The sequence below is a fragment of the Carassius gibelio genome, chromosome A10 (genome assembly GCF_023724105.1).
Source record: "Carassius gibelio isolate Cgi1373 ecotype wild population from Czech Republic chromosome A10, carGib1.2-hapl.c, whole genome shotgun sequence".
NCBI classification, from domain to species: Eukaryota; Metazoa; Chordata; class Actinopteri; order Cypriniformes; family Cyprinidae; genus Carassius; species Carassius gibelio.
The window spans coordinates 20,195,840-20,222,432 of record NC_068380.1 but is presented as its reverse complement, the minus strand read 5'-3'; the positions used below and the strand labels follow the sequence as shown (position 1 = coordinate 20,222,432).

Sequence of the window (26,593 nt, the reverse complement as noted above, 5' to 3'; positions counted from 1 at the left end):
CCTGCAATTTCGACACTTAGCACATTAAAATAACAAAGTCCAGATGTCTGATTAACTGGACTTTTAAAATAATCACATTTTGTTGCTTTGCAGCTTGAAATGAAGACGGACACAGCAAAAGGTTCATCAAAATACTGAAGCAAGGGGATGATCCTTTTTCCAACTCAGTGATTCTGTTATTTATTTTTATTTTTAATGTTGGTGTTATATCTTTCACTTGGATGTTACAAGCTGCATAGAGTAAATACAGCTGGGTAAAACAAAAACCATGCCCGTCTTCATTTCAGACTGCAAAGCAACAAAAAAAAAAAAAGTATTATTCTAAAGCGTGGTTCTACCACTGTATATTGTATCACAGTAGATGCTTTTCAAAACTGATGCTAAGTTTCTGTTTCTACTCTTTTTCATTCTGTTCTGCTCTTCATTCTATGCAGGTGGAGTGATTGTGTATCTTTTGAGTAAGGAAGAAATGCTTCATTTCTGATGGTTTATTTGAGCACTGTCACACTTCCTTATTGTATTACACAAGCTATATCCCCTAAGACCGACTGAGGAAAAATAAGGGCCAGGTCAGGGTGCTGATGAAAGCATTATCAAAGTCTTCTGAGTTCTCATTCATGTATGTGAATGCATGGCATCCCTCCTTCCACGTGGGAAACCCATAGAGGGAAAACTAGCGCCTGAAATAACCGAGAACTCATGAGGCCATCTAGTGTTGAGTATTAGAATTACTTCAACTACTGCAGGACAAATCCTCAATGTGTTCATCGAAAAATATAAATATCTCTCAGAATTAGTGTAAAATATTTTTTATTGACAGTATCTATAAACTTTCTAAGATTAGAGAACATTTAAAGGAAGTCGTCATAAGCTAACATGCTTGTTTTTGTGAGAAATTATTTGTTTTATTTTATTATCAACGCAATGATTGTGTATTAATGTCTGTATGTATTGTGTTAATAACGCATCTTAAACATTTAAAAACAAACCAAAGTGACTTATTAGAAGATTCTATATGACGACTACACAACCAGCAGCGTTCTAATTCAGAAGAGTGGAGAAGATCGCGCGGTATAGAGTTTCTCCCAATACTACAGCTTTTGAAATATTGTTAAATCATTTTAAAGTTGAGAGTTTCTATTTCTCGCTAAATCTCCACTTAACAACTGGATGACTGGATTCGAAGATGAACCCCAACAGGAACCAACTCAAACAAATATGAAGTTAAGTTATTCAGATCTTTCTGTGTTTTGAATCTTTGATATTTGACTCTGACTGTAAAAGGTTGCCAAAAACACTTGTTTATGCAGTTCACTTGAATAAGAAGTGGGTAAAATAATGATAAACATAAAGTTTTAATAAATAAAAAAAGGTGCTTCATTCAATGTTACATTGTCATACAGTATGTGCGTATGAAAACTCAAAAGCTGGAGAGGTAGGTCCTGATTTGTCATTTCAGTGTCTGGCTGGTGCAAGAGGACACACAAGTGAGGTAAGATAAATCTCTGGTGAATGCCAGGTTAAAAACTCAAATAGGAAAAGTATAGGTAAGTAACGTTTATCAAGCATCTTTACTGTACTGTACAGACTGTGGTTTGAAAGGAATAGCTATGGTATATATTTTATCATTCATTACAGTAGCAATCATGTTTCAAGCGGAAACAGCCAGTCAATTGAGGTAAAATAAAACTCTGGTAAATGCCAAATAAAAATAAAAAGAAGCACAGGTGAGTGATATTTTAATTCACTGCCTGAATGTTCAAATCTGAGGAGACAAACAGTAGCCTGCCCACTGAGGTAAAATATAAAGTATGGTCAATCCCAGATTAAGAATTTTTTTGCTGTCTTTTGTACAAGTTAGTTTAAATTGATATTGTGTATCTTTAGTCATGCATTACAACAGGGATGTTCACTGCCTGTATGTTACAAGAGGAAACACTGTCAGTAAACTGAGGTAAAATAAACTCTAATGAATGGCAGAATAAAAATAAACAAGTACAGGTGAGTAATATTATCTCTATTGTACAACCTGTTGTGAGGGTTCTCCTCTGGCAGTTCTGTCTGTGTTGTCTCTGATCAATGTGACCTTGTTTGCGTTGTGTCCATGGCTCTGTCTTTCTTTGTGTTTGCCATGTGCTCCTCTTGTCCTGCCTCCTTGTTTCTCATTACTTCGTCCCCTTGTTTAGTCCTAGTTGACTCCTCTTTTATCTGAGTGTTGTCACCTGTTACTCACGTCTCAGATCCCTTTATACTGTGCTTCTTTTCCCTCTTGTGTTGAAATTTCATCTGTCTAAATACTGCGCAACTGTTCTTGCTTGTTGCAATAGTCTGTAGTGCATTGTTAAGCTAGTTCTACCTGTTTATTAAAGTCTTTTTTTTGTTCCATCCTAGTTAAGTATTATTTAGTGTTATCTGCTTTATCTTTAGTATTTAGTTTCCCTTTTTCTTTCATTAGTCATTTGCTTTTAGACTTTTCCTTTTTACTAGTTCCTTTAGATTTTCCCTAGCATTAGTTTTATGTTTTAATTTTCTTCTGTAGTTATAGTTTTTGAAGTTATTGTTTGGTTTTGGTTACCGCCTTCTGTCTTGTTGTGTCTTGTCGTGTACGGTGGTGTGTCTTGTTTGTCTTTAGTCCTGTCCTGTCCTGCAGGCTGAGCTCTGCTCCCTTTATCTGCCGAGCAGCACGACCTGTGCCTGTAAACCACGAGTCTGGAGTGGCTTGTACTGCTCTCACATTACTGCTCACCGGCCTACTGTAATCCAGGGCTGGACTCAGCAGCCTCTCTCTCAGTCTACTTGTCTTCAAACCTCTTCCATTCTCATTGTTTCCACACCCTCCACACCTTCTCTTCTCTTGTCTTGTCTTGTCTTGTCAGCAGTATTGTCAATGAACCCGTGATTACTCATTCTGCATTTAAATCCTCTCTCACAGAATCCCTGACACCTGTAGTTGGGATTCAAATCTTTCTGTCAGTCATTACAATAGGGCTGTTCAGTGCTGGAATGTCCAAGAGGAAATGCACTCTGTGCATCGAGGTAAAATAAAACTCTGGTAAGAGTCAGATTAAAAATAGAAAAAGCACAGGTGAGTTATATTTTTCAAAACATCTTTGTTCTCTATTGCAGTTTGAATCGATACTGTATATATATTTTCTCATTCATAGGGATGGCAACTGCTTGGATGTTGCGAGAGGAAGTTGCCATCAGAAGGTGGAAGTGTGAGGAACTACCAGATCACCCTAACCATCTATTGTACTATCCATCAGCAAACCTCCTCTTTGAAATGTTGTTAATTTAGCCCCGATCCTTCCTTATCATTTGACTATAACAGGAATGACTGGGAGAAGTCTAAGTCATGCAGCACCTTTCTCACTGTCCTGCTAGACTTCATCAGACTATCCTTTCTTGTCAGATCTGTGGGAGGACAGGCTAAAAACTGGAATCCAGCCAACTAGATATATTCTCATAACTTTTGTTGTGCACACTGGTTTGTTTGATACCAGAATTTGATTCTGTTGAATGATCTGAATGCTGTTTTCTGAACTCGGTGCGCATATGCAAACTGTTCCTGGAATATTTTTTTCAGACAGATTCAATCATCAATCTGATTAATAATTAGATTATTTGGCTGAATTTGAATATAGAAAGTGACTGCATGAACCTGGAATTGAAATGATAGTGACAGTGTCTGTCTTTCAGATTCTCTGTTACAAACCTCTATAGTAAATTACACTGTTTATAGTTGTGAATACTGTAAAAAAAAAGACTAAAACAAAACAAATTTCCCAGTGAATGAAGAAAAAAACTGGTTTTAATGTAAAGAATGTTGTATTATGGAATCACATTTCTTTGTCACCTTATTTCTAAATGTGGCGTCATGTTTTTGACCATACAAGTTCCATTTTTAGGTGCCTTTTGTACCAATCCAAACATTTCTGTGCTCAAGGTTTAAGCTGTTATGTTTTTAACACTTAAGTCATGACCTGAAAGGTTTCCATAGTTTGGTGATCTGGGTGATCTAAGATGATTGAATAATTGTCACGCCCATGGACCGTTTAGAGTGTGTTTTCCTGTTCCTGTACCTCATGTCATTTTGGATTCCCTTTGGTTTTTGTTATTAAAAAGTATTTTTTGAGCAATCTCTTGTGTCTCCTTGTTTCCTCCCTCCGCGCTCCCTTTGATGTGTGACAATAACACTGTTATGACTAGCTACTAAAACTATTAATATTAGTACTCAAGACAGAATTTCAAGTTAGTTTTCCTAAATGTTTTGGCACAACATTTTTACCAACACCGCCAAGGTTTGCTTTATGAATGTAGAATATGTTTCAACAAATGCTTAACTGGTAAGTGTTAATAACTTATATCAATAACAAAACTTTTTGTACATTATTTTCCGTTAACGTCGCAAGTAAAAGGAGGAAGAGCCCACAGAAGTTGTCCTTCATGAAAATAAATACAAAATAAATAACGTTCAGAAAACAAAGGGGCAGTGCTAAGACATTACTTTTTCTATTGGACTCTCTAGACTATTTCATTCGTGGACATGAGCGCGTGCGCGTGCGCGTGGGCGGAGAGAGTTTGACAGTCAAACTGAAGCTCCACACGCTCGCAAATGTCACTGAGAAACAAATATGACACTCAAATACATTGTGTACTTATAGGCTACGATATATATATTTTTTTTCTCAGAGAAACACTAAAGGTAAGTTCAATGTCTCTATATTTTCCTTTTATAGCCTGTTCTATATTGCTTAATTCTTTGTTTAATGAGCTGGCATTCACGTATTTGAGCGCTCATCAAACGCGCTTTAATGATCATAGAGAAGAGAAACATATTTTGTTCATAAACATCAACTGAACATATTGAAGTCGAATATGTTTATTTTGATCATTTAGAAGGATGAACTCTGTGACTCTGTGCTTGCTTTCATATTCTGCATACGGTATATATAGTAACCCTATCTATCTGTTAAAGTCTAATGACTGAACTACAGGGATGCACTTTGTTCCAAGGGAAGGTGGTTTAGTGTTAGAGAAACATGAACTTCCTCAAACCCTCTCCAGCATTTGCGCATGAACCTCGGCTACTTTGCATGTTATGCTGCAGAAACTTTAAAGAAATGAATGTTACATCACAGGCTGACGTTAGTAATTGAACGATGCGATGGAAAATACAAGGTTGTGTGTTCAGACCTGAAGTGCTCGCCCACTGCCTGGCTTTAAAGAGCAAGGTGACTGATGGTTTGTTGCCAATGTATATATTACACATTTCTCACAAAATTTAGACAAACTATCTCAGTTTTATAAATTATTTCACATAATATTTATTCAAAATTCACAAAAACAACTACAACAAAACACTTTATTATCCAGTGACTAGGTTTATGTCAATAGACAGAATGAGGACTGTAATGGATAAAATATGAAGGATATTGTTCAGTCAACCTGTTATTACACAAACAAGCCTTATATCATTCTGAGGTGGTTTATTTTGTCCTAACAACTTACTATATGTTATCTAACTTATTACTAGGGTGGTTATAAAATAAATACTGTAGATGCATAGACATGAAATATTGATTTACAATGTAATTTTTTATTGTGTAAAAAAAGGAAGTACACAGAGGGATATGAAAATGCATTTTAGGGACAGTGTTCTTTAGCATCATTATACAAACGTATTTGACTGCAGAATGTCATTGACCAATCAGAATCAACACTTCCAGAGCACTCTGTAATAACAGCATGTGTTTGGTAATAAAGCCAATGAGACAGATACAAAAATAATCATAATTTACCATTTATGTTACACAAATTTCACTAAACTTCATTCCAAGAAATGCAGAACATCGGACAACATTTCAATTAAGTTTTTGTGTTCGGGTCAAAAAATTAAAATAATATGTCAGAATCAGCAGACAACATCTAGTGACCACCAACTACTGTTACAGTAGAATGAGACGACATGATTATCAACCGATGCACACAATCTAAGCTGTAGGCTTAAACATTCATATCATAGATGTACACATATGAAAGGCAATATGAAGTATAGACATAATATGGATATAAAGCAGATCTATGCTAGCTTACACTCTTAAAAATAAAGGCCCTTAATTAGCATTGATGGTTCCACGAAGAGTCTTTAACATCAATGTCAATGCAACCCTTTCCTTCCACAAAAGGTTCTTTTTTTTTGGTGGAAACATTTTTTTTTTTAGATTAATAAACCATTCTTGAAAGAACTGTTCACTGAAAGTTTCTTTATAGAACCCAAAAATAGTTTTTCCGTGGCATCAGCGCACAAACAACATTGGAGCCTTTTATTTTTAAGAGTGTATGTGCTTACAAGATAGCACTGTATTCTGTGTATGGAAAAAGAAGGCTAGTTGCTTGATCTCATTAAGTGAGTTTGATTACTGTGCTTCAAGTTTGACATATTTACCATACATAACATCTAACCGGGGTCACAGCAAGCATCTGAAGTCCGTTGGTTGATCTCCAAAAGCTGTGTTTCTGTATCCTGTTTACACTCTTGTTTAGATCTGTGCTGGTTACTAGTGCTCTGTTTTAGTAGGTGCCCCATGTTTACAGAGGCAAATCTGAGCGGGTCACGAGATCATTGATGTCATGAGTCATGTGTCATTTGCGTTCCCCTCACTCCACGCCAAATGCAAACAGTCCTTACGCTTCTGTGCGTGAATCCACGCCTCTCCCCGCTGATAAAGACCTATTGTTTCAGTCCAGGCCGGGTGTGAGGGTGTAATGATGATGTGATAGTTAATAAAAAAATTAGGTTATTGTGCACTTTGTAGGGTTAGAGGAAATTTCAGCCCTGCTGATCCTGCCGTCCTGTGATTTGGCTTGCAAATATCCTCATTTCTGGTAAAGCCTTCGTTCCCTGTCTGAAAAAACATGATTAAACGCTTGAGGACATCCAGTTTTTAGATCAGCTACCCTGGAAAATTTCCATTTCTGTGTTCGTCTAGCCAGTTGTGGTGAGAAATTTATTCATAGGCTTTTTTAGGTCTACCCACACATACCAGTATAATGCACTGGCTTATTACCAGTCAGAATAGTTACGTAATCATTTGGGTCATGGGAGTTGTAATTAGGGGTCAGAAAATGTAAACTGGGAAGGCCACGGACCACGTTAGATTTATTACTTTATAAACCTTTATGGAACAGTAATTTTGACTATACTTCTACATCTCTGATTTAGATTTAAGAGACAAATTTAGATAACCAATTTTTTTTTAGCTCTTGTAGTCTAAAGCAACATTTCTTTAGCTGGTCTGAACCTTAAGATGTTTGAGCTCATTATGCAACTGGCCGTTTATGACCTTACATCACCCTTAATAGCTTGAGACACTTTCATTTCTGGCTAACACTCCATACAAGCTGTGAGAACATTTCTGCAAAACCAATAAGGAAACAGATTTTTACACTTTCCTAAAAGTAGTGTAGCTACGTAGTTTATAGTGTGTAATGAATGCTTGTTAGGGTATTACATAGTAGTCTCAAAAAATAAAAAAATTCTCACCCCCACCGCCAAAAACCAAAAGTTCTGTGACTAGGGTGCTGATGGTTGCTTGGACAGTCTTTTTCTGTTTATGTATGTTTTTCTACGTTACTTTGATTTGGCAGACAAGTTTATTGACTATGAACAAGCAAACAGTGAAGCAAATTATTTTTTTAATAAAACATTTGCAGACTCATATTTACAGCCAGAGGCTATTTACATTAACTCCGCCCAATATTTCATTATAATAGACAACATTATAAAAGTTGCTTGATATACAGTAGCAGTAGTGGTGAAGAGAGTAAGGCTTGTGGTGAAATCTTTTTGACCCAGTCGACCCGAGTTCAAACCCACCATTTGCCAAATTCTTCTTCCTTTTCCCATCGCATATCATATCGGAAAGGCATCTATATGGAAATATTTGAAACGGAGAAAATAAAGCACCTCACGGGTATTTCATCACTTTAGTGTTAGAGTCCATTTATTTTTGTACTTAGTGTAAATAGCATCTATAGTGCAAATAGCCACTGCCTTTTTTTCTTTATCATGATACCAGGAGAGTTGAGACACCCTAGAATTTTAAACTTCATATATAAATTACATATATGATAATATAGTAATATATAGTACATATATATGCGACCCTGGACCACAAAACCAGTCTTATTTTTATTTCATTTATAGTTCATATGAAAACTTAATAAATAAGCTTTCCATTGATGTGTCAGGACAATATTTGGCTGAGATACAATTATTTGAAAATCTGGAATCTGAGGGTGCAAAAAAATCGAAATACTGAGAAAATTGCCTTGAAGTTGTCTAAATGACGTTCTTAGCAATGCAAATTACTGATCAAAAATTAAGTTTCGATATATTTACGGTAGGAAATGTACAAAATATCTTCATGGAGCATGATCTTTACTTAATATCCTAATGATTTTTTTGCATAAAGGAAAAATAGATAATTTTGACCCATACTGTGTTTTTTGGCTATTGCTTAAAATGTACCCCCGGGTCATACATTATCACACAATATTTGGATGAAAAAAGAGCACTGACCCATCATTCATATTGTGTCTGTAACAAGCAACACTAATAATTATGTTGATATTTCTACTTTTTTTGTGGTTGTTGTGATTCTATTTACATATTTATATACTGTATGTAGCACATTTTCACTGTGTATCCTAATAATTTCAAGAGGTAACCATTTTATGATCCTAATGGTTAGCTAAACTCAGCTGTTCATGTTAAAATCCTGTATTCAGTGCTGAGCAATGTTACATGTCTAAAACTGGTTACAAAATCTGGTTACTGTTTATAATGCACAAAGTATAATAAAGCTCAGTGTTTATAGCTTAATGCCCTCTATATCTGATCACCAGCAGCGCTGACACACATACAAGCAAACCAGCAAAGCCGGGAAAACAATAGATCCTTAAGCAATATCCTCCTTACCTTCCAGGCCATGCCTCGGGAATCAAGACTCTTACGTACTTACGCCTGCGACTGTTTGCTTACTTTGTGGGCTGGGACACTGAGGACCAGGCTGTCTTTGAAAAGATTTCATGATTAATTGCAAATCCCACTTTTTTTAAATTATTTTTAACTGAAAGGAGCCAGTGAGTACGAAAAACTTTAAGCCTCTCGTGGTGCTGTTGGTTCGTAGCAGTTAGTGTCTCTGAGGTATGTACAACTCATTTCTCATCTGGATTAGCAAGCCAAATATGGGATCTTGAGTTCTGTAGACGTCACTGAAGAAGCTTTCAACATCAAATAATGTCTGTATAGACTAATCAAAGCCTGCAATGACTTTCCTTAGCTGTGTGATGCTTTAACATTTCAGATCTTTTTATGTGGGAACTCTTTCTTTTTTTAAGCGATTCCTCATCGGCGTGAGATATGGCAAAGAAACATGTTTGTTTAGTGGCTCTGCCATCAGATTAATGGGAAATGAGCATCATCTGTTGCATTTGAATATCTTGTAGAGTCTGTTTTATAACATCCCGTGGCGTGTGGGCATGTGATCCGTCATTGAGCCTCACACAGAGCTTGCCGTGTGTTTAATGCATGTTATTCCATTTCCCTCATTAACGTATTCTTTCCATCTTTGTTTACTTTCACTTTAGCACTCTGTTTCCTTTGCTTGTGCACTTTCTTCGTGTCTTTCTCTTTCACTATCAGTCACTTGACAGACCCCTGACACCGACTCATGTTCTATTTATTCTTTCTGCATTAGACGCCTGGAGTCTTTTTCGGCTGGATATGCAGCAACTTTAATGTCTAATGAACAGCAGAGCGGTTGACAAGGTAAGGAAAATGCAATGCTGTCAGAAAAAAAGTGCGTTTAAGAGTGCAACAGCTCGTCACTGGGGAAGTACACTTAAAATGACCACTCTATACACCCCTAAATAGTGCACTTTAGAGTGCTATTATGAAACTTTTAGGGGTAAACAAGGTACAAAGTTGTTCTTTTAAGACACTTGAAAAGCATCTGTATCCCGAAAGATATCAATTTTCTGAGAGAGTAAAAGGTTTGAGTTCTGAACACAAAACTGGCCAAAGTGGTGTATACAGTTTATTATAAAGAAAAGAAAGAAATGATATCTGGTAAAGAGAATGAAGCCATCACAGCTAAGGTGTTGTGGGTGGTTATTGATGGAGTATTTCATATTCAGCTTTTTCCTGCATGTTAATATGTATGTGACCCTGGAAAAGAAACCCATCATAAGGGTCAGTTTTTAAAAACTGAGATTTAAATAAGCTTTCCATTGATGTATGGTTTATTAGGATCGGACAATATTTGGCCGAGATACAACTATTTGAAAATCTGGAATCTGAGGGTGTAAAAATGTCAAAATATTAAGAAAATCACATTTAAAGTTCTTAGCAATGCATATTACTAATAAAAAAATAATTGTTGATATATTTATAGTAGGACATTTACAAAACATCTTCATGGAACATGATCTTTACCCAATATCCTAATGATTTTTGGCATAAAAGAAAAATCAATAATTTTGACCCATACAATGTAATTTTGGCTGTTGCTACAAATATAACCCGGAGACTTAAGACTGCTTTTGTGGTCCAGGGTCACAAATGTTGGTTGCACCTTATGACTTTGATTTGTTTTGAAGTTTTTCATATATTAATATGAATCATATTGTCATATTCATATTAATTTGAAGCACATTTGTTACTTTTATCTAAAACAATAACGATTAGTTAATCATGCATCATGCATTAACTAATTCTAATAAACTAATAAAGGTTTTATATTTATTTATTTATTTATTTTTCATGATGTCGTCAGATGGAACATCCTGGAATTTAAATGATGTGCCCCCCAAAAATATCAAAATTAATTTTATTTCAGAAATCAAAAACAGGACTAATACATCATTCATATTATGTATTCAGCAAGCAGTGCAAATAATGATGTTCTTTAATTATGAATTTTTATGTAGCAGATCTATCTATCATTTTGAAATATTGAATTGAGTTGAGACCCGGTCATGATTTTGTAACATTCACTCATACAGACAGACAGCTTGTATGGCCCTGAGGCTATTGACAGCTTTATTTGAATAGAGCACTGCTGTATGAAAAGGAAAAGTATTAAATTTTGCATGTGTTTTCCCTCCTTTGTTTTCTACCAACATCCTGTTGCTAAGCAGAACTGCAACTTCTCTAAATTTCGTGTGATTATACACTGTCTATGTCGCATCATTCAGATCCAGTCAGACTGAAACGTTAATATTGTTTCAGGAGGAGACTTTAGTGTCTTTCTAATGAGTTGCTTTGAAGTTGCATCTCTTTCATCAGCAGCTTTACATTCTACCAAGAACAGGAACATCACATGACTTCATTTCCTGTTTGATAATGTGCACAGCAGCTCACAGCTCAAGCTACCTTTACATATTCTCATTTTAATAGTGCACTATTATAATGTTGATTTAATCTTTTTGGGGCTCCTTGAGACATTCAAATTGCATTTTTTATGATTTGTAACTGTTATGTTTTTTTTATATTTACCTTCATTTAGATGAGTTCAATGGCAGACGAGACCAGAGGCAAAGACCACAAAAAGGTGTGTAAAATATTGAACAATGTTTTATCTGTATGTATCGGTGATAAACTGATGTATTGATTGAGTTTATTTACACTTCTAATTTCATTTATTACTGGCTGAAGTGGAAGAATTATTTAGATTACACATGGATAAGTTAATAAACTTAAGGAGTTGGACAACATCCACATTTATTTTAAATAACTTACAATCATATTTTAGATATTAGAAATCTCGAAAGATGCGTGCTGCACAAGAAACAATGTATTGCTAATGTTAAATGTTAAGTTCTGAGCTACATTTTAAGTATCAATGTAAGTAACAAAACTCCTCATAAACAAAATAGTAGCAAATGAGACAATAGTTGACATACAGTAAGAATATAAATCTTTAAAATGAATGATAGTGTCATTCTGAAACGTATTCTAAGTAGGAAAATCCACCGCAAGCATCTCTGTATTCAATTTCATTGTTTAGGAGAAATGATTTGTCATTTTCTGTTGGTCTGGTTTCTAGGCTTTGGTGTGCAAGAGATTATTTTTGCTCAACCATACATATTTTTCTCTGTGGTACAATGTAGCGTTTGTGCTGTGAGCTCTTTTGGGATTTAGTGGGATTTGATTTCTGCATATCCCACTCTGATTTGTCACTTGTGCACTGAAACGCTGTTTTCCTGCTGATTCTTACATAACGGTGAACACACTACAGCCATGTGGACCATAGATCAGGAGGCTCATGAGATCAGATCAGCACATTCACATAGTCGATGTTTGCCCATAAAATGGCTTGCGGGCTTCAGAGATAGTTTTGTCATTTCCTGTATATAAATAGCTGGAACAAGAGATGACAGAAATAACTGGGCAATAGGTTTAAGAGGAAAAAAAGAGACAATGTTACAATTATACTTTGTATCATGAATCTTAATAAATGTCACAAACAGTGTTTAAGAATACTTCCAGAATATGGATATGTCCATATTTTATGTGTGCATATGCATAAAGAATATCCATATGTTCATATCACAATACTCTACAAATGTGGCTTGTATGGGAGGTGTGCAAGAAAAAAGCCACTCCTCAAGAAAGGCCACATACAGCGAGACTGAACTTTGCAAACACACCTTCAAGATTGTAAGGAAAGGAAAGACTAAAATGTAGTTGCATAGCCTCGTCACAGCCCAGAGCCCGATGAAAATATGTGCAATGACTTGAAGACTGCAGTCTACAAACAGTCACTATAAAACTGAACTGAACTTCAGTTCTGCAAATATTGCCTGTCTAGATGTGCAAAGTTAGCAGAGACAGATACATATCTCCGCAGACTAAATACTGTATTTAGAGCAAAAGGTGGTTCACCAAAAATCTCAGTGATTCTGTTTTATTATTATTATTTATTTTATTTTTTTCCTGACATGTTGGAGTTCTATCTTTCACTTGGATGTTAAAAGTTGCTCTGAGTAAATACAGCTGGATAAAACAAAAACTGTCTCTGCTTTATTTCAGGCAGCAAAGCAACAAAATGTGATTATTTTAAAGGGGGGTGACTGTTTCTATACCCACTGTGAATCTAAAATATTTACTTTACATTAAAATTATAAAATAAAATGGTTTATTAATTTGGTATGAAATTACACTTTGACCAGTTGAAAAATACTTATATTTATGATTATTTATAAAGTATTAATCCTGTTTATGGTACTACCTTTTATTTACACTAATTTTATCTAGACTAATTGTCTGGACTAGATTTTTTGTATTATGAGTATATTATGATAATGATGAACAATATGATAAATAATGATAATAATAATAATGTTTCTGGACACATTAGCTTGATTTTCATGAAAGAAAGCAGCATATTTTTTACTCAAAATAATTTGGATTGTGAAATATGACCTGGGCATGTGTTTTGTGCATTATTGCTGTATTGGAGGCCTTCATACAGTAAGGTTATCAGGAGTCCAGGATTCATTTTTGAAAGTATAATTTATGAAATGTATTGTGACTGTGAAAGAGTTAGTTTGGAAGGATAAATTGACTATTTATTCTATTTTTACACTTTCTGAAGTAGGCGTCACAATCCCAACTCGTAGTTGCAATTTATTTGCTCACATTGTGATACTCTAGCAGTAAATGACTTCTTGTAAATCCAGGCCTCTAACATGGCCATATTCCCTGACTTCCTTATCTTCAACTTCCTCCCATGTGTGTGCTCTTAGTGCTGATAAGAATGGCATTATCTCTGCAGAGTGCTGATTGATTTCCTGTACTTGTCAGTGTTTGTTCATGACCGGAGACCTGTTCTACATTCATTTCTGTGTGTGTTTCTCTCCAGCCCACAGCTGAAGCCTTGAGAGGAGCCATCCAGCTCGGCATTGGGTACTCAGTCGGCAACATGACCTCCAAACCAGACAGAGATGTTCTCATGCAGGACTTCTATGTTGTGGAGAGTGTGTTTCTCCCGAGGTATTAGCACACACGTACCGTGCTTGACACTTGACAGATGCAATGTGTGGTTGCCATTGACTCACTATTCAAACACTGAGATACAATTGCTCCGCTCCAAATTTCAACAGTTCTGTTGGAGATAACAGTTTGTTTAATATCTTCTGCAGAATTGATTAGTACAGCTGGATACCGTTTGTGATTTTCTGGCAATTGGTTGATCCCTAACAATGCTGTATAGGATCACTAGGTTTTGAAACAGAGGTACACTTTATGTTTTAATAAAACAGTTTTTGACTATTGTCTTTTGTCTTTCAGTGAAGGCAGCAATTTGACCCCAGCTCACCATTACCCTGACTTTCGCTTTAAAAATTACGCTCCCTTGGCTTTCCGTTACTTTAGGGAGCTCTTTGGGATTAAACCAGATGATTATTTGGTAAGACCAATAAACCGCAGGAGACTTATTAATACTATCATGAAAGATGATGAAATAGTTTACTGTCAAGGATCATGAAACTGTAGACATTAATCAGATCATTCTCTGGAAATAGTAAAAATAAAATTTCAAAATCATATTTATCACAAAAAAATAATAATTCAATTGAAATATAATGGTGATCAATAAGACATGCCAATGGAATAAAATGTAAATGAATAATGTTTTTTTATTACTTTATAAATGTTTAAAATAAAAATATATAATAAATATTTGTTGTATAATTAATATATCTAATAAATAATTAATAATTTAAAGTAAAGTTTAGCATCCTGTAAATTATATCAGTGCAAAGTCAACGGAACAAAAAAAAAAACAATATTATTTTAGTTGTTATTTTATATATATATATATATATATATATATATATATATATATATATATATATGTATAATTTAATATGTAGTAATATATATGCCATTTGTGTTAGTTTTTTTGGTAACACTTAAGAATAGGGAACACTTATTCACAATTAACTTCGACTTTTTCATCCATAAATTCCTAATTTGCTGTTTATTAATTGTTAGTATGGTCGTTGATAATTTAAGGCATTGGGTAGGATTAGGGATGTATAATAAGGCATTAATATGTGCTTAATTAGTACTAAAAAATAGTGAATATTCTAGTAATATGCTAATAAGCAACTAGTTAAGAGATCCTAAAATAAAGTGTTACCATTCCATTTCGATTTAATTTATATTTATTTCAGTTTTACTTTTACTTTCTTTAAAATGAAAATTAACCAAGTGCACTTGTTTATGTATTTTCCATAGAATCTGAATTAATAATGCATCTTTGTTCATCTGCAGTACTCTATTTGTAAAGAGCCTCTGATAGAGCTGTCAAACCCCGGAGCGAGTAGTTCATGGTTTTACTTAACCAGTGACGACGAGTTCATCATAAAGACCGTGCAGCCCAAAGAAGCTGAATTTCTGCAGAAGCTGCTTCCAGGTTACTACATGGTGAGCCACACAATCACCACAGTAAAAGGAGGAAGCTGCACTATACACTGCTCTCATGATTCAGTTGCTTATATTTACTGTTATTATATTAACAGAGAAAAAAACAACTATGGTTAATAATTGTACAGCACAGTTACATTAGAGTTGTTTGCTGTAGAAATACAGGACTACACTACATATTAAAAGACTTTAAAACACAAAATATTAGGCCTTATTTCGTGACTTATTTTTAATTATTAATGCATTTTATTATTAAATTGTAATTATTTTTTATTATTAAACGTGCAAAAATAATGCATTTAGCTTTACCTCCACCATTTTCTGACTGTTTTACATTACATAAATGTTGTTTTCTAGATTAAAATTGAATCTTTTCTTGTTGACTGCAGAATCTGAATCAGAACCCGAGGACCCTCTTGCCAAAGTTTTACGGGCTGTACTGTATTCAGTGTGGAGGCGTTAATATCCGATTGGTGGTGATGAACAATGTCCTGCCTCGCTCTTTGAAAATGCACTACAAATATGACTTAAAGGGCTCCACTTACAAACGCAGAGCGTCAAGGAAAGAGCGCGCCAAACCCTCCCCGACCTTTAAAGATCTGGACTTCCAGGAGATGCACGAAGGTCTTTACTTTGATGCAGACACGTACAGTGCCTTGATGAAGACTCTTCAGAGAGACTGTCGGGTGAGTCGAGCTGTTGATCGCCGGAGAGCTCTTCAGGATTAAAAGGGGTTTGTGGTTATGAATTCCATTCATTTTATTCCACAGGTGCTGGAAAGCTTTAAAATCATGGACTACAGTTTGCTGCTGGGCATCCATGTTCTGGACAGGAAGCTGAGGGGGAGAGGCGGGATTGGGGACAGTAAGCGCCAGGGTGGGCAGAAAGTCCTGTACTCCACAGCCCGCGAGTCCATTCAAGGAGACGGAAAAGCAGCCGAGCCTCTTCCTGATACCGATGACGACACGTGAGTGGAGCTGCTCAGAGTAAAAAGAAAATAAAGACAAAGAAGTGGTTTAGTAACTTTCACCATATGCCGCTTGAAGAATGTCAGACATGCCAAATATTTATATTTATATTTATATTTATAAATATTGCACACTACTGTTCAAATTTTTCGGGGTAAAGTAATATTTTTATTAAGCATGCATGCATTAAATAGATTGAAAGTGGCAGTTGTCACGGTGGGTCAGACAAGGAAGAGGATATGTGGAGCTATCTGCAGCCTAAATACTTTTATTAAACATTCAAAACAAATGAAACAAGAATATATAATCCAGTAATGTAAGAGAAGCAGAAACCGCAACAGATTTACACAAAACACAAAAAGATGATACAGAACAAAGGACTGAGGAACTGAGGACATATAAATACACAGCCTGATGAGGAACTAAACAAGACACAGGTGAACATAATCAGCGAACCAATGAGTAACTGTGGCAACAAACTAGTGATCGAACAAAGGAAACAGGAAACATGAAAACAAGGTGAAACTAAAACTAAAAGGGAACATGACAGCCGTAAAGACAGAAGATATCCGTTTCTAATAAATACTGCTTTTTGAAATTTCTATTTGTCAAATAATCATGGTATTAAAAAAGTATCACGGTTTCCACAGAAATGTTAAACAGCTCAACTGTTTTAAGCACTGATAATAATCAGAAATGTTTCTTGAGCAGCAAATCATCATGTTAGAATGATTTCTGAAGGATCGTGTGACACTGAAGACTGGAGGAATGATGCTGAAAACATTACATTTTAACATGTATTCAAATATAAAACAGTTATTTTAAATTGTAATGAATTTTCACAGTATTACTAGTTTTGCTATATTTTTGAGTCAAATGAATCTATTGTGAGACATTTAAAAACATTATCATATATATGTGAAATATGACTTACCTGATGATGTTGAAATGTTGAATAATGTTTAAAAGCTGAAAATATGTCCTCAATGTTTCTAAAGTATTTCTAATATACGTTTTATGACTGACCGTAGATTAATTTTGAAATAATCATGTGTTTTTTGTTCTAGATTGGGTGGCATTCCTGCTAAACACAAAGACGAGAAGTTGCTGATTTTTTTGGGGATCATTGATATCCTGCAGTCCTATAGGTATGAATCACCTGACCAATGATAAGAATAATTACTATTTTAATTAAAGATGACTTATTTGAATATGAAACATTTCTATCTCATATATACAGATTTATAAAGAAGGTTGAGCACTCGTGGAAAGCTCTTGTGCATGATGGCGTATGTATTTTTCTTTTTACATTAAATATATTTTTATATACTTATATTTGAACGTTATCATAATTTATGGCTATTTGCTACTTTGCATGCTAGGACACAGTGTCTGTCCATAGACCTAATTTCTACGCTGACAGATTCCTGAAGTTCATGGGCACCACCGTATTTAAAAAGATTCACCGTAAGTTTAATGCTTTTTTATTATCTACAATGAAATTCAGTTTAAATGATTATGATCATTTGAAATGATGTACCTCACATTTTACCCTCTTTCCTTTTACCTTTAGCTCTCCGTGGTGCGTCCTCGAGAAGGAAGAAGAACTCTATCCAGCCGTGTCGGTCAGCCTCACAGGAAGTTCTGTCGACTGTAAAAGAAGAGAGTAAGGATGAGAGGAGAGCACAAAGCCTCGAAAACCTTGATGATAAAGGTGCTTATTGACTTTGAAGAAAATTAATACACACATAAAAAAATCATACGTTTTTACTTTAAGGAACAGTCCACCCCCAGAAATGGAAATTCTATTTTTTTTATATACACCCTCAAATCATTCCAAACCTGCATGCTGTTATTTTTGTCATGAGTTTGGAACAATATGAGTGTGAGTAAATAATGACAGAATCTTTGTTCAAATAAAACGATTTCATCCCTTGTGAAAAATATTGGACTTCATTGTATTATATGTCAACTTATAGTTTACTTCAAATCTTAAAAGTATATTTATATACAGTACAGACCAAAAGTTTGGACACACCTTCTCATTCAAAGAGTTTTCTTTATTTTCATGACTATGTAAATTGTAGATTTACACTGAAGGCATCAAACTGTGAATTAACACATGTGGACTTGTATATGGAATTTTATACATAACAAAAAAGTGTGAAACAACTGAAAATATGTCATATTGTAGGTTTTTCAAAGTAGCCACCTTTTGCTTTGATTACTGCTTTGCACACTCTTGGCATTCTCTTGATGAGCTTCAAGAGGTAGTCACCTGAAATGGTCTTCAACAGTCTTGAAGGAGTTCCCTGAGAGATGCTTAGCACTTGTTGACCCTTTTGCCTTCTGTCTGCGGTCCAGCTCACCCCTAAACCATCTTGATTGGGTTCAGGTCCGGTGACTGTGGAGGCCAGGTCATCTGGCGCAGCACCCCATCACTCTCCTTCTTGGTCAAATAGCCCTTGATGCCTTCAGTGTGACTCTACAATTTTCATGATAATATTTCATGAAAATAAAGAAAACTCTTTGAATGAGAAGGTGTGTCCAAACATTTGGTCTGTACTGTATATAAAGGTGCATCTCAATAAATTAGAATGTTGTGGAAAAGTTAATTTATTTCAATAATTCAACTCAAATAGTGAAACTTGTGTATTAAATAAATTCAGTGCACATACACTGAAGTAGTTTAAGTCTTTGGTTCTTTTAATTGTGATGATTTTGGCTCACATTTAACAAAAACCCACCAATTCAATATTTCAACCAATTAGAATATGGTGACTTGCCAATCAGCTAATCAACTGAAAACACCTGCAAAGGTTTCCTGAGTCTTCAAAATGGTCTTAGTTTGGTTCACTAGGCTACACAATCATGGGGAAGACTGCTGATCTGACAGTTGTCCAAAAGATAATCATTGACACCCTTCAGAAGGAGGGTAAGCCACAAACATTCATTGCCAAAGAAGCTGGCTGTTCACAGAGTGCTGTATCCAAGCATGTTAACAGAAAGTTGAGTGGAAGGAAAAACTGTGGAAGAAAACACATGAGAGAACCGCATCCTTATGAGGATTGTCAAGTAAAATCGTTTCAAGAATTTGAGTGAACTTCACAAGGAATGCACTGAGGCTGGGGTCAAGTCATCAAGAGCCACACACAGACATGTTGAGGAATTTGCTGAACCACAGACAACGTCAGAGAAGTCTTACCTGGGCTAAGGAGAAGAAGAACCGGACTGTTTCCCAGTGGTCCAAAGTCCTCTTTTCAGACGAGAGCAAGTTTTGTATTTCATTTGGAAACCAAGGACCTAGAGTCTGGAGGAAAGGTGGAGAAGCTCATAGCCCAAGGTGTGCTTGACTGGCCAGCAAACTCACCAGACCTAAACCCCAGAGAGAATCTATGGGCTATTGTCAAGAGGAAGATGAGAAACAAGAGACCAAACCATACAGATGAGCTGAAGGCAACTGTCAAAGAAACCTGGGCTTCCAGACCACCTCAGCAGTGCCACAAACTGAAATATGAAGTTTTCTAATTTGTTGAGATAGTGTATTAGTGTTTTTTTTGTTAAATGTGAGCCAAAATCATCACAATTTAAAGAACCAAAGACTTGAACTAAGACTGTGTGCATTAAATTTAATACACGTTTCACAATTTGAGTTGAATTACTGAAATAAGAAAACTTTTCCACAATATATATAGTACAAAATTAACAAAGTGGGTAACAAAAGCACACTAAAGTTTTAACTATGATACATTACAGTTTAATAAATACTCTTAATACAATAACTGCTCTTAAGTATGCTAAAGTATACATTTGTGCTGCTTCTTTTTGACAGAAGCACACTCCTCTCAGAAACCTGATGTTATTCCAAGCTCCTCCAGACAGATTTCAGCTGCCACTATGTCTTCTGATTCCTCTCTAGATGATGTGAAGACTGAACCACAGACAGATTCAGAATACAGGTGTTTACCTACACACACACACACACACACACACACTTTCCCATCAGACAGACGTATTAGCAGAGGTGTAAAGTCTTTGAGTAAATTAATTACTGTACTTGACTTTTTGGTAGTTTTACTGATTATCAAAGATATTAGCAAATTTCACACACTATTTCACAGAATTTTTGAATAAGCATCTGTTCCTTTTGCTCCGTTTGTAAAGAGTGTTGCAATTATACATTACATTTTGCATGGCACCTAGCTTTTCTGCAGCAATAGAAGAGATATCGCCAACTACAGGACACTGAAAGTATTATATCTTATGTTTTTTTAACTTACCCACCCAAACTTGTAAACAAGGCTACTTTATGTGAATGCAAGTTTCTTAGCAAGTAGCTGTTAATGACTAGTGTTATATATCCACCATTTTTTTTCCTGTGAGTGCCCTTTCATCCCTTCCCTATTAATATAATAGGCCTAATATTACCATTATTTCTTAGAAGTGTCTATTTACACTCAGTTCAAATAGCCTGCCTTATTGGCAGAGGCTATTTACACTAACTCCTCCCACCAACGTGTGATTCAGCTAGTCAACATTACAAAAGACACGTGTGTCATACTCATTTTAACCCAATTTCCACGGAAGGAACTTTCCCCAGGTACTAGGAACTTTGGACTGTACTCTGTGTGTTTCCACTGGAGGAACCAGGATCTAAATAAAGTTACGAGTAAAAATTTGCCCCTCAGAAAGTCCCTGCTGACGATGTAGTACTTTTTCAATGTCCAGAACTTTCGGGGGCGGGACTTGGACACTAAACATGCTGATTGGTTGAGTTCACACAGCATTGTATTTCAACAACCATATATTTGCATATATATATATATATATATATATATATATATATATATATATATATATATATATATATATATATATATTTTTTTTTTTTTTTTATTATTTTTTTTTTTTTTTATATATATATATTTCCGGTTTTATGTCATGAAATGTAGTTCAGGCAATAATGTAGTTGTTTAAAACTCAAATCTGCTGTGTATTTAAAGACAGTGCCTATTTGAAAATGAGCTTCGCTGATTTCAGAGACATGAGCTCCATGCGATCAGCTGGAGCTTTAGTGCTCATGTTTCCCAACGACAGCATCCTCAACTCAGCTGGTCCATCTGACATTTGCTGCTGGCTTTGATGTCTAGTTGTGGTTAAACATAAGATATAATTTGTTTTACCCCTATGTTGATCCAAACCTGTAAAAGCTTTGTTCGTCTTCTGAACACAATTTAAGATACAAATCCAATTTCAAAATGTTGGGACACTGTACAAATAGTGTGATTAAAAAAGGAATGGAATAATTTAAAAATCTCATAAACTTATATTTTATTCACAATATAACATATAACATATCAAATGTTGAAAGTGAGACATTTTGAAATGTCATGCCAAATATTGGCTCATTTTGGATTTCATGAGAGCTACACATTCCAGAAAAGTTGGGACCGGTAGCAATAAGAGGCCGGAAAAGTTAAATGTACATATAAGGAACATCTGGAGGACCAGTTTGCAACTTATTAGTTCAATTGGCAACATGATTGGGTATAAAAAGAGCCTCTCAGAGTGGCAGTGTCTCTCAGAAGTCAAGATGGACAGAGGATCACCAATTCCCCCAATGCTGCGGCAACAAATGGTGAAGCAATATCAGAAAGAAAAATTTCAAAGAGTTTGAAGTTATCATTCTGGATGCCTGTGATCTTCGGGCCCTTAGACAGCACTGCATCACATACAGGAATGATACTGTAATGGAAATCACAACATGAGCTCAGGAATACTTCCAGAAAACATTGTCGGTGAACACAATCCACCGTGCCATTCGCCGTTGCCGGCTAAAACTCTATAGGTCAAAAAAGAAGCCATATCTAAACATGATCCAGAACCACAGGTGTTTCCTCTGGGCCAAGGCTCATTTAAAATGGACTGTGGCAAAGTGGAAAACTGTTCTGTGGTCAGACGAATTCTTTTGGGAAAACTGAGACGCCATGTCATCCGGACTAAAGAGGACAAGGACAACCCAAGTTGTTATCAGTGCTCAGTTCAGCATCCTGCATCTCTGATGGTATGGGGTGCATGAGTGCGTGTGGCATGGGCAGCTTACACATCTGGAAAGACACCATCAATGCTGAAAGGTATATCCAAGATCTAGAACAACATATGCTCCCATCCAGACGTTGTCTCTGGAGAAGACAAAGAAAACCAAAGACAGTTGAGCAACTAGAAGCCTGTATTAGACAAGAATGGGACAACATTCCTATTCCTAAACTTGTCTCCTCAGTCCCCAGACGTTTGCAGACTGTTATAAAAAGAAGAGGGGATGCCACACAGTGGTAAACATGGCCTTGCCCAACTTTTTTGAGATGTGTTAATGCCATGAAATTTAAAATCAACTTGTTTTCCCTTAAAATGATAAATTTTCTCCGTTTAAACATTTGATATGTTATCTATGTTGTATTCTGAATAAAATATGGAAATTTAAAACTCACAATTTGTACAGTGTCCCAACTTTTTTGTAATCGGGTTTGTATTTTGGATGAAAACCGGGAGGCTTGTGACTGTCCCATAGACTCCCAAGTAAAATACACTGTCAAGGTCCAGAAAAGTATGAAAATCATCATCAGAATAGTCCATCTGCCATCTGTGTTTCATCCGTAACATTATGAAGTGACGAGAATACTTTCTGTACGAGAAGAAAACTAAAATAACAACTTTATTCAGACAGAGGAGACGAGACACAGGATAAGCGAAGCCTGTGATTTTACTCAAATTTGCTGACTTATCTCCCGGATACCCTAATTCCAAGGCTTTGAGAGTTATTCATAATCATATTTGTAAACAGGACGGCTTTCTTCTTTCATGAAGGAGTTTGGCGTCGAGGCATATTTGTTTCCAGGAGGAACATTAAAGAATGTGACACACAGCCGGAAATCCTGTATAATTCAACCAATCCGATGACGACTTCAACACTCATGAAGTGTTTCCACTTTTGTGTGCCGTATGCATCAAATGTTCAGCCAACAGTCGGTTAAACGTTAACCTATTCGCATGGGGCAAATATTATCACAGGACCTCGATGTTCAGCAAAATCTGGTAGGTCATTTGTGAGGGAATTTTTACTTACTTACAGAGATGGCAGATTCGCATGGGATTTAGATCACAGACAATCCCCGCAATTGTTACAAATGACTGGAGGTCACAAGGTAATACTAATCCCGTGCAAATAGGACTTTAGTCTCAATCAGAAACTTGTTGTCAGTGCTGCCCCACAAATTTTTCAATAAAATAGTTTCACAATGGTTTTCATACTTTTCTGGACTTTTACAGTGTAATTTACTGAGCAGTCTATGGGACAGTCACAAGCCTTCAGGTCTTCATCCAAAATATCTTAAATTGTTTTCAGAAGATGAACTGAGCTTTTAAAGGTTTGGAACGACATGGCGGTAAATGCTTAATGACAAAATCTTTATTTTAGGGTGGAGTATCCTTTAATCTCCCTCTCGTTCTCTTGGGATGAGGTGCGTAAAAATAGTTCAACACTTCAGGATAGAAACATGTCAAATGTCTTGAAAAAAAATCATCTGAACAAAGTCTTGATTTGTGGTTGTGACTCCTGGCCATTCAAATGATTAGAGAAATAACTCCTGAAGTGGTACGCTGTGCCTATTAATGGAATGGTCTTTCTGAGCTCTCAAACAAATGAAGAGCTGCGTTTGATTTTTATTGACTGAAAGCGAGCGCTTATTGCTACAGAAAACACTGTAACGTTCCCACTGATTAAGAAATAGTCGGTGACTATTTGCACTAAATCTAAATAGCAAAAGAGACTATTTACACTGTGCAAATAGCAATAGATGCTATTTACACTAAGTGTAAATATTAGATGCTATGTACACTGAGTGAAAATAGCATATCTTCTATGAAATGGATGCTTTTTACACTAAGAGCAAATAGCAGCATTTTTTTTGTGTGTGAAATGCTATTTACACTGCTCTCATCACAAATCAACTCCTTCTTGTCCTTCTTAGCATGTCTCTTGGACTAGTGCATCTTTGAGCCAATATTTAATATAAGTAAAATATGAGGTATCTGGACTTCTACTCAAGTATGGGTTTCAGGTATTATTTACACCTCTGCATATTAGATTAACTAAAAATGAACTTCCATATTGCTTTACAGATCTTCCTCTTCCTCTCCTTTTTTGGTAAACACACTTGTTTGACTGATGTCACTGTGTTTTTTGTCCTCAGAGATGATCGTAGGACCTCCAGCTCGACTCTTGCATTGGAGGATAGCACTCTTTCTGCTTCACACTCACTGGCGAGCACACCCGAGTCCGGTCTGGACGTCTACTTGGTCAGTAATTGTTGAGTCAAACCACATTAGTTCTCACCAAATGACACTTGATCTGAAGTTCCCCAGGAACTCAAACTCTTTTGTGTCATTCGCTCCAGATCCCTGTTTGTGACTCATGTTGTTTTCTTCTTTAGTGAAGTGTGAAGCCTTCTGAAGTGGACCGGACCATCCAAACATGTACTAGACGTAGAAAGAATGGAAATGCTGTCTCACCCGCCACAATTTTGCACAAAGGATATCTCTAGCTGCTAATACACACGGACTGAGAAAGGCCTTATGTTTGAAACAATTGAAGAGCGATTGCCACACTATAGTACTGCAGTGCCTTACGCTGTCTGTGCACTTTGTACCCACTTGCAAGCACAAGATTGTTGTATAATAATAGTTACACTCCCATTTGACCAGTGTGCTGTAATTTCATAAACGTGCTGGATGGTATGCATGTTAAAGGTGTGATATCTGATTAAACCATGTGTCGTACAAAGAAGTAGGTTTATTATATAATTACACTGGTATAATTATATTGTGTGCACTTCTGGCTTGTATTGTGTGAGTAATGATTTCATGTAATCATTACAGTACAGTGACTAGTACCAAAAGTTAGTAACATTGACAACAGTGAGCGTGAATTATGTTTGCTTATGTGATTTTGATGCACAATCAGCATAATATAAAAACATGGGGACGGATGGGGTATTATAATGGTAAATGTTACATTTGTGTATAGATTGACATGGGTTTAGATGTTAAAAACCATAAATCTTAAAAAAATGTTTTATACAATTTATTTAAATTTAAATGTATGATTCAAGTAATATATAAATTAAATGTGCTTTTATGTAGAATGTTTTTAAGTTGTTATTATGTGGCATCTTCACAAGAACTTTTCCAATTTCTTCTGCATCACATACGCATTGTGTGAATGCTATCAATGTAATTCAATATGCCTGTAGAGATGCAAGACACATTAATGCACTAATCATTTTTGTTTTAAGTTATTCTAATACTAATTTATAATTATATCAGAATTAAAGATGACAGTTGTAATGTCTCACATCAGTGCTCTTCATCTGTTACTGATGAATAAAACCGCACTCGTTTTCACTGCTTGCAGTGATCACATACTGTCCACTAGGGGGTGCTTTTGTGTTGTTTTTTACAGTAGGACAATGATCTTTGAATAAGTACTTTAAGAGTAAGAGTATTTTACTATTTATTTAATGTAATGGTGTTGTTTTCTTCAAATTAATATATTATGTATATGATATATTGCATTATATATTAATATGTTTATTATAAGACGATAAAGGACATTTTAAAGGATATATATATATATATATATATATATATATATATATATATATATATATATATATATATATATATATATATTATATGTGCATTAGAATAGAAATGTTGATTCAAGCAACACAATTCATGAGAAAACTAATTTTAAAATAAGTTTATATGGTTAAAAAACATTTAAATATAAAGACAGGGACATTTTACAGCTAAATGTCACCATAAACAAGATATTTTGAGTGGTTTTAACTACACACCTATGAAAATTACCTCTTTAGCAGTCTTTGTTTGTTTCAAATCACTTCTGAATTATTCACAATTGTCACGTCACAATGTAGCGTGAAAATCATAATAAATACGATTAATACGATTAATAATAATAATACAATTATTTATAAAAATTATTATTATTATTATTATTCTGATACTTATGATAACACACTATTTCAAAGCATCTAGCCACGAGTCG

General features: G+C 35.4%; 1 protein-coding gene across 2 annotated transcripts; it reads left to right on the top strand.

Moving 5' to 3' along the window:
• The first annotated feature begins 4,553 nt into the window (after positions 1–4,553).
• Positions 4,554–25,956, top strand: LOC128021508 (phosphatidylinositol 4-phosphate 5-kinase type-1 beta-like). 2 transcript variants are annotated; one of them, XM_052608769.1, is made up of 15 exons: positions 4,554–4,705; positions 9,765–9,835; positions 11,574–11,618; positions 13,932–14,062; positions 14,360–14,477; positions 15,347–15,499; positions 15,889–16,185; positions 16,270–16,466; positions 17,535–17,615; positions 17,708–17,756; positions 17,850–17,934; positions 18,041–18,181; positions 20,300–20,426; positions 24,717–24,822; positions 24,957–25,956. In XM_052608769.1, exons 2-15 carry the CDS (start codon positions 9,812–9,814, stop codon positions 24,957–24,959), a joined length of 1,557 nt encoding a protein of 518 aa, XP_052464729.1. In that variant the 5' UTR covers positions 4,554–4,705; positions 9,765–9,811; the 3' UTR covers positions 24,960–25,956. The 2 variants fall into 2 exon arrangements, with proteins under 2 accessions (XP_052464729.1, XP_052464730.1); XM_052608770.1 differs by lacking the exon at positions 4,554–4,705 and adding an exon at positions 8,748–9,211.
• Positions 25,957–26,593: the final 637 nt, after the last annotated feature.